Source organism: Amphiura filiformis, chromosome 7 (genome assembly GCF_039555335.1).
Source record: "Amphiura filiformis chromosome 7, Afil_fr2py, whole genome shotgun sequence".
In the NCBI taxonomy this organism is placed as follows: domain Eukaryota; kingdom Metazoa; phylum Echinodermata; class Ophiuroidea; order Amphilepidida; family Amphiuridae; genus Amphiura; species Amphiura filiformis.
Window position 1 is genome coordinate 64,263,505 of NC_092634.1, and position 9,789 is coordinate 64,273,293.

The 9,789-nt window shown below is 38.6% G+C and overlaps 1 protein-coding gene across 1 annotated transcript in view; it reads right to left on the reverse strand.

Annotated features, from left to right (window-relative positions):
- Window positions 1-9,583, reverse strand: part of LOC140157463 (uncharacterized) — a 36,139-nt gene extending 26,556 nt beyond the window's left edge. The window contains exon 1 of the mRNA XM_072180665.1: window positions 9,400-9,583. Coding sequence (XP_072036766.1) covers window positions 9,400-9,413 — 14 coding nt within the window. The 5' untranslated portion in view covers window positions 9,414-9,583. The remainder of the gene's footprint in view (window positions 1-9,399) is intronic.
- Window positions 9,584-9,789: the final 206 nt, after the last annotated feature.

The following is a 9,789-nucleotide window of genomic DNA, read 5'->3' on the forward strand; positions in this document are numbered from 1 at the left end:
CTCCTCAATTTCTGGGATTTGTCAGATTTTTTTTTTTTTTTTTTTTTTTTAGATTTTTCAATTTTTTAGACTTTGGAATGATTTATGAAATCTTCATACATATAAATAAGTTTATTAGAGAACAAGCATCACTTCCAAGTCTTTTTGTGGTACTCTAGGGGTTTATCCTCAGAATCTCACATTTGAAAAAAAAAAAAGGGCCTCATCGTTTCCTCGAGCACTGTTGGAGAAGACCGAAAACTACTGACAATGCTAATTTTACATTGAAAAAAAAAAAAAAAAAAAAAAACACCTCCTCCCTCATCAATTCATGAAAATCCTCTGGACGAGAACCAAAACATTAATTTTATACGGCCTAATCATGTAATGTTTTCCTACACCTTGTTTGGGCGTAATATAGAAACGGTGCCAAAAACGTCTGTGCCAAAAATCGCTTGCCCCCCGCCCTTTCGACCTGCAAAATTGCTTGACCCCCACCCTTTTCAACCTGCCAAAAAAATGCTCCCCTCCCCCATAATTCACCACCTCGGGATACACATAATTATTGCACCACCCCTCAGCCCGGGCCCTCATCACTGCACTGCACTGTCATCCCCTGAAATGATGATGATCGGCCTGTCGAATTCAACAACTGCCATAATGTCGAACTCGTAGTCGTACTTTACCCTTCGATTTCGGTTAATAAATGAACGTTATGGACATGACAAATCGTATAAAAATAAGTCCATTTCCTCATAATTCATTATAGTTACAATTTTGACAGTATTAGCTTGCCCACATCATAAAAATGCATATTAAAAGTTGAAAACTTTACATTTTATAGACTCATCTCGAGCTCGACGTCTTTGCTATAAAACGATCTTTTACTAAAAGTTTCAGCTGTATGACCGACTCGGGTCAGGATGGCGATGGCGAAAATTACGTAAATCTATTTACCCGTTTTATCAATTAATACAGTAACTGTTGTATTTTTTACAAAATTACACGAAAGTGTGGCTCAGTTTCGCAGCATTATATATCTTGAGAAGTTTTCCAACCGGGTTTTCCAACATCAACACTGTCTCACTGCACTGGGCATCGCCATTTCGGATTGTTGAATATCCGAGCGAGTTTCCAGTTCGTTTTTATACTTTCATGCACTATCTTGAATTTGGGTCAATTTCTGGAAAAGTGTCGATCTCGGATAAAAATCATATTGATAAGATATTTAAATTGTGTACACATTGTCATTGTTTGATTACTTTAGTGTATTATTTAGAAACAGAAAACCTCGAGTCGATGTTTAAAAATGTGATTATTTTGTATGAATTGCGATGACTGTTTATGATATAATAAAATACCAGAAAAAACTATTCAATTTGTCAACGTGAACTTTTTATTACGTCTCTGTTTACTAAGTTCCAAACAATACGATATAATATCATTACAAATAATCGTGGCTACTGAGGATGATGTTATAAAATCCTAAAATCACCGCGCTCGCAATCAAGGATACAACCTGGTGTACCACCGCTTTGGTGGACAACCAAAGCGGTGGTACACCAGGTTGTATCCGGTTGCCACCAGGTTGTACTCGGCAATGGGCTACCCACGGATTTGCTGCCGGCAATTCGGTGCCTAGCAGCGGTGGTACACCAGGTTATATCCTAGATATAACCTGGTGTACCACCAATGAGAAGTTGGCTGTGTAAATACCAGAAGACGGTGATTGATGACTAAAAAACAAGGTAAAAAATAAGCGCCCACCCAAAATGACTTTGTTAAGCGCCCTGGGCGCTTATTGGAATGAATACGGTAAATCAAAAGTTGTGCATGTAAATTTTATTTTCTAAAATAAATCGAACCCTGGCCTGGCTGACCGTATTTGATTTAAGTCATGTTTAATTGTAGGTATCCCAAGCAGTGTTCGAATTTAGGAAAAATAAATGGTTGTCCCACGGACAACCAGATTACAATTTCCGGTTGTCCGTCTAAGTTTTTGGTTGTCCGTAGGCCTATAAATGTGACTTTTGGCTAGATTTATGGTTGTCCGGCGGACAACCGAATCAGTATTTTTGGTTGTCCGGCGACTTTTTTAGTTGTCCCGGGCAACCGGACAACCAAAATTTAGAACGCTGATCCCAAGCAAACCTTAGCTACCACATTTGCTAGTCAGCGAAATTCGCCGAGACCGGCGCCCAAACACAATGCATTTACATAGAAATTTGAATTTTTTTCGAGAATAGGTCGGTGAAGGAAACCTACATAAATATGTTTTCTATACTTCACTTGACCCAAATATATGATTTTTTATGGTGATCGCAAGTCGCACATGGAATTATAGAGGATTTTGATAGCAGTTCCATTAAAAAAGCTGCTATCGCCATGAGACTAAGATCTAGAAACACCCCTGAAATGCCGTTTTGGGGAATTTTGCTAGCTGAATCTTTTGATAAAAGTCAGTCTTTGACAAGATGTAACTTTGCTACGGAAAGTGCTATGAAAAAAAGGTTTTCAGTTTTGGCTTTGTTTACTCAAGGGCTTTAATTTGATATATAAAATGATGCAGTTTGATGGCAAATTTGAATTCACCTAGCATACCTATTAATTGGTCGATCAAGCATTGAAATACTTTCAACTTTTGTACTTGATCGTTCAACAACTTTTTTCAATGTAAGTGACTCTGGCCCTAATAGAAGTAAAAACGGATACTATGGCCATTGGCCAGAGTTCTAGGGCTATGATGTCATTAGCCCTAGAACTCTGGCCATAGTATCCGTTTTTACTTCTATACTAGGGCCAGAGGCACTTACATTGAAAAAATTGTTGGAGATGCTTGAACGATCCAGTACAAAAAATCTGAATCGCACGCATGGTCAGTGTACTAAATCGCCGTCGTATTTGCCTGCTGAACATGCGCATGATTCGCTGTTTTTCAAAAGCGACACGTAGGCCTATATTGACACCCTCTGTCGGTCAACGTTCTCTAAAATTGCACACATAACTTGTGTAGTTAGCGACAATGATTCAGTCTGGGTATAAACACAGCTTCTTCTTCTTCTTCTTCTTGTCGAATACTGCCCAATCCTCCTTAGGGAAGCTGACGAGCAGGGATGAGTGTGCATGCGAAGATTTATTTAGTCCTTAATTCCCAAATCCTTAGTCTGGAAATGGGTGTGTAGTGCTTGCTTGAATTGTTCTGGTTCAGTAATTGATGTTAAGTCCGGTGGCAGATCGCTCCAATCTTTTATTGTTCTTGGAACGTAGGAAAACTTGAAATTCTCTGTGCGAGCTTGTGGCTGGATGAAGGTGTCTTGTCTGGATCGACGAGTGCGTCTTTGAGTCGGTTGCAGGTATGTCTGGACTGGCAGTGCCAGGTGCCCCCCTATGGCTTTTCGGAGGATGGAAATTCTGGCGATCGTTCGCCTTGTTGTGAGCCTCTCTCATTTCAATAATGGCATCATTTGTGACACACTGGCCTTCCAGTCATAGTTATTACAAACTAATCTTGCAGCTCACGCTGAATCTTGCCCACCTGAAGTATCTGTTCTTTAGTGTGGGGTCCCATACCCCTGAACAGTACTCCAAGGTAGGCCTGACGAGGGCTTTGTAAGCAGTGGTTTTTGTGTCCTTAGTACATGAAGCAAGGTTTCATGGATGAATCCAAGAGTCTTACTGGCTTTATTTGTTATTTTATTTATATGGGCATTCCATTTGAGATTCTGTGTAATCTCTACACCCAAGTATGAGTGAGATGGCGTTTCTTGGAGAACACAGCCTCCCAGAGTGTAATTAACAACCTTTGTTGATTTGGAAACTGGTACTCTCAAAACATAGCACTTTTGTGTATTAAAGGCCATTTGCCATTTGTGTTCCCATTTGGAAAGCGTATCTAAATCTTCTTGAAGAAGATTTGAGTCCTGTTGAGTTTTAATCTGTCTATATATCACGCAATCATCTGCGTAACAAACGAACTGTTGAGTGCAAATTATCTGGTAAGTCATTCAGGTATGTGAGGAAAAGTAGAGGGCCGAGTACCGCCCCTTGTGGCACCCCTGATTCCACGCTAACCCAGTTTGAATGTTCGCCTCCAACTACAACATCGCCAGAACGGTTTGTAAGAAATGCTTTAAGCCAAGTTTTGATATTGCCAGTTATGCCATATTGAGATAATTTGAGAAGTAATCTTTGATGTGGAACCATATCGAATGCTTTCGAGAAATCCATAATAATGACATCTGTATGAGTTTTATTATTTTGAGCAAAGGTAAGATCATGAATAGACTGAATAAGTTGTGTTTCACACGAGTGCCCACTTCTGAAACCATGTTGCTGTTGTGTTAAAATGTGGTACTTATCAAAATATGACATAATGTGGGAATGTATGCAGTGTTCTAGCACCTTACAGCAGACTGAAGTAAGTGATACAGGTCTATAATTACTTGCTTTAGACTTATCACCTTTTTTATAAATAGGTGATATATTAGCCTGCTTCCAGTCACTAGGCAGAATACCAGTTTCAATTGATTTTTGAAATATCACAGTGAGGATGGGCGCAATTTCAGCTGCGCATTCTTTCAAAATGCGCGGTGGTATGCAATCAGGGCCTGGCGCTTTGTTTGCATGCAGGTTTGAGAGCAATTTTTCGATACCATTGGATTGTATTTTGATATCGGGATTGGTGGTAAATCACAAGATTTCTGATCAGGAAGAGAAGTCAGGTTTACTTTTGTAAACACGGACTGGAATTGCGCATTCAGCAAATTAGCTTTTTTGGTGTTATCAGAAATGAGTAGCCCTTGATCATTAAGGGCTGGGATACCAGACTAATCTTTGCGCAATCTTTTAACAAAGCTCCAGAATTGTTTCTTTGACTCCATGCAGAACTCTCTCACGTATCTGCGATAGGCTGATCTAGACGTTTTGTTTATGCTCATCCTCATTTCCTTAAAATGCTCCCAATCAGTTTCATTGCCACTCTTGCGCGCTCTGTTGTAAGCTCTTTGCTTGCGCCGCGATAATCTTTTGATCTTGTGATTTATCCACGGCGCCTTACTCTGATTACTAGCCATTTTGGAAGGGATGTACTTATCCACATGTGGCTGTGAGGGTCTTATTTTTAAATTGTAACCACAAATCCTCTACTGACTCCTTGTATATGTCCTCATTACATGTGTTTGTGAAGTCTTTCATAAAATCATTCATGTCCTTTTTTAACCCATCTATATCACCTTTGTGATATAGGAATACTTTACGTGGTTTTTGACGGTTGATCTTAGGTCTGATGTTGATCATAATCTCAGGGATACCGTCGTGATCACTAATACCAGGAATGACATTGGAGTTTTCCACCAAGGTTTGATTGTTAGTAAAGAAAAGATCAATGATCCTATTCTTACGCGTCGGTTTCGTGACCATTTGATCAAAATTAAAGTCAGCCGCAATCAGCTATTCAAAAGTATCTCATTTTGGAAAATGGATCTCATTTTGTAATCATCTCAAATTGAATAGAATTGAGACACAATTTGAGATCCAATATGAGATCCAATTTGAGTGTCAAATTGAGATATAATCCACCCAATTAGTTTTATTGGGTGCTTTAGAACTATTATGGTTTGTGAAGTATGGTAATGTATGGAACCAAGTACCCAGTGTCTGGACTTCCCATGGTCATGTATATTAGGTTTAATTGCTGTTCATGGCCTTTTGTAAACAACCAATTCATGCTTCTTGTTCTGTGTCCCCAAACAAGGTCAACCCTCTGATGTTGAATGTATTTTTACATAAGACTCTAAATTTAGAGTCTCAGTCTATGATTTTTAGTAAACTATTAGTAACTTCAAAAGTGTATTCAGCTTTTCTCCAGATTTAACTTAAAAGTTTGAGGAGGGGAATTGAAAAAATAGAGAATGTAATTTTCAATATTTCAGAAGTAAGTGTTAGCGGAGAATGTGATCATAAATTTTAAAATGTACACATTCCAACAGAAGAGTGGTTTCATTTAACTTTTGAGCACCAACATGAGTGAAAAATATGTCAGTACTTTTAAGTGGCAAATAAAAAACATTAGGCCTAATGCAAAATAATTTGCACAAAACAACAGTATAGGCCTACTCATTTGAGGAATATCCAGCAGGATTGTTGGTGTCAGTTTTTTTGCTACTGCATGTACTAGTATTAAAAAAAAAATTTAAAATAAAATAAAAAGAGTTTTGTAATGTGGAAATAAATCATCACAGAGAAAATTGAAACAAAACCCTGATAAGGCCCTTCAAATCTTCGTTTACTGTTCAAGATTTTCAAAAAGGCACAAGGTAACTTTTAATTATTAATTATTAATTACTTATTATTTTCTTTATTTTGAAACGAGAGGTTACAGCCCAATATGAACGGCATATTTTGGCACTGCGGATTTAATTATTTTGCAATAATGGTTGATTTTATACATTGATGATAATGTAGGGGTGTTCATTGTTTGTTCAGCATCATAGTTAGGATGATCAAAGTAAGAAAGTAGCAAATAAATGTTATTAAAATGTCATTTAACAGAGAAAATGTCAAATAAAAAGAAAATAATTAAATATTTTGCATTTTTCAATTTTGGATGCGGGAGGAAAACAGTAAACTCAAAATCAGTTGTGAAGGGCCTAATGTGGGATACATAAATTTATGTGAAATATCAATAACACATACTGGTATTGACCTTGTCTTCTTGGCAGAGAAACATGATCTGTATTGCACTAAATTCCCAATGCTACTTAAATTGGAGCAATTAGGAGCTCTGTCAAAATACAATTTTGGTGATCCCCATCCAACTTCTTTGACCATGAGATGACAAACATTTTGTACTAAGCACCAATTGGGTGATAATGGATCTCATATTGCTACTCAAATTCATTCTCAAATTGCATCTCAATTCTATCCAATTTGAGACGATTTTCAAAATGAGATCCATTTTCCAAAATGAGATAGTTCTGTACAACAGTGTGATCAGTTGTTGACAGACATGTTTTGGATCTGAACCAGTCTTAATTGAGCGATCACTCCAGTCAATATCACCAAGATTAAAATCTCCACCGATCCATATATTCACCTGGTCTGAGTTCTTTATCATAGTTAGGGACTCCCTCAGCTCATTTAGGTATTGAGTGTTCTTCCTATTTGGAGGACAATAAAAAGCTCCAATCAGAAGGGGTTTGGCCCCTACAATATCTATCTGAACCCAAGCAATCTCACAGTTTGAATCGAGATCTACTCTATGGGCACAGACAAGGTCGTTTTTTAGGGCCACCAGGACTCCACCATGAGCATCCGCTCTGTCTTTATTTGAATAACAGTGTAACAGTCAGGGAAAACTTCACTACTGTTCGTGGATGGGCTCAACCAAGTCTCAGTACCAATGACTATGTCTGGTGACTTAAACTCCAAACATGCAGCAAATTCAGCTGTTTTGTTGTTTATACTTTGGAAATTGATCACAAGAACTTTGAGCGATCTTTTTGGCTCATGTTTTGGTTTCTGAATTTTTGGTTTATTCTTTTTGGACACGCCATGACCAGTTTGTGGTCCTTTAAATTTAGGCGATGAGGTGGCTACTGGTGGACTCATGGGGACCTCCTCATTACCAACAGAACTAAGACTGGAAAAGCTATTTGACATTTCCAAAGACCACTGGGAAAACAGGGATGTGGAGAAATTGGGTAATCCGCAATGACAACATGTCCATGATATGTTGGAATTTGCAAGGACCTCTATAATGCAGACTATTTATACCCATGCAGCTAGTGTGATACCAGGTGTCACATTCGTCACACTGGACCGCTTTCTGGTCCCATGTGCATGTGGATCATTACAAACTTGACACGGGAAATTTGAGCAAGAATCATTGGGGTCGTTTAATTCAGGAACAGGCACAGCAGGGTAGGGGTTGGCTAGACAGTTGCCTTTTGTATCTCTTTCCTTGTTGGAAAGGTATAACGTTGTGGAGATAGGAACATGTACGACCATCCGGGACCTACTCTGCCATGTTTGGCTGAGTAACGCTACGTTGAACATGGTCTTTTGTGCCTATGTAAATTATCCTCTGACAGGTATTGTGTTGAGAAATGACCTAACGACTTTCACGTGCTTGGAATTGTACCATTGACATTTATCAAATTTTGACGCTCGGACAACGATCGGATCTTTCTATATGCAGATCATATTCGTTAGCCTGATATCTGGCCTTAAACTTACCAATATTCTTCAGAAACTTGGTCATACTTCTTTACGGTATGAAATAGACGACATTTGTGTGATATTGGCAATGTCAAAGGTTACGATAATTTGGACTATTCTACTTCACGGGGGAGTCCGAAAATGAACTTTGGCAGGGGCTGAAATGCATTTTTTACTAGCGCAATCTCTGTTTGTAACTAAAGCATTTGGAGTTCCAAGACAATCCAGCGTGTATTTTTTATTCCAACGGGCGGCGGCCGGCCGGTCGGACATGCGTGAGTTATTCTCGTTTTATACAGGTGTTTTACGTTTCATGTTAATTTACTATTCCTAGTCCACTACTCCGTCATTTATCCACCCCACAAGTAAAATGGACATGACGACCCCGAGATGTGGCGAGGTCAGATGCGGTTGCATGATGGAATTGAAGACCGAATTAAAAAGACTAGTTTGCGTCTGACTTCAGGGCAAAGGCGATGACGTGATTGGTTACTGACCTGCGCGTAGTACGGCATTTTTGGTCTGGTTGACAGGACGTCATACGCAAACTAGTCTTTTCAATTCGGTCTTCAATTATAGGGAAGATTTAGCATCAGGTCAAGAGGTCAAATGATGCCAATGATGTAAATAACGGAAGAACTGAACAATTCCCTCCAAGTAAATGCAAGCGTTTTCCACGGCAAATCAACAGGGATCGCCGAATTGAAGGTAACACAAATGGGTACAATATGTTGGTCAATATTGAGGTTCATTTAAATAGGTAGGGAAAGTGTGCATAAATACATTATGAAAAATATGTTTTTTCAAATGGAATTTTACAGCTCTTGCGGTGACCCACGAACACAATGAAAAGGTCAATTTTCATCATTTATTTGTTCTGTTGCGTTCAACCATCTCCAACAATTTTTTCAATGTAAGTGCCTCTGGCCCTAGTGGAAGTAAAAACGGATACTATGGCCAGAGTTCTAGGGCTAGGGTTGGCCTTTACACAATGACTAATTTACATAGGCACAAAAGACCGTGTTCATGTACCGTTACTCAGCCAAAAATGGCAGAGTAGGTCCCGGATCTTCTGTACATGTTCCTATCTCCTCAACGTTATACCTTTCCAACAAGGAAAGAGATACGAAAGGCGAACGTCTACATGTCATGCATAAATTTGTGACACGACTGCAGAATTTTGCAACTTTCAGAATCGCTTACCTTCCGTAACCCATTTTTAGTAACTGGAGCTCACTTTCTCTCAATTAAATGCTTTGATAGAGTAGATGTCTTCTTAACATTCGACCTGTTCTGTCAATTACACTACACAATGATGAAAACAGGGTTAGTTTAGAAGCATGAATTTGCGTTCGTACAAAGTTTCAAAATAGACGCCATTTGTAAATTCTCACAACCTTTGACCCCAGGAATAAACCTTTTAAATCATAATCATTTCATGTTTAGTCATATTCCATATTCAACCATTACCCATATTTATAATTTAATCCTTTTTGACAAACTATTCGATACTTTTTAGTCGATTTTAATAGAATTTAACAAAATAAAACTAAAAAACCCAGGTCGCAAATAGGTCAAAGTTCACGAAGTTTG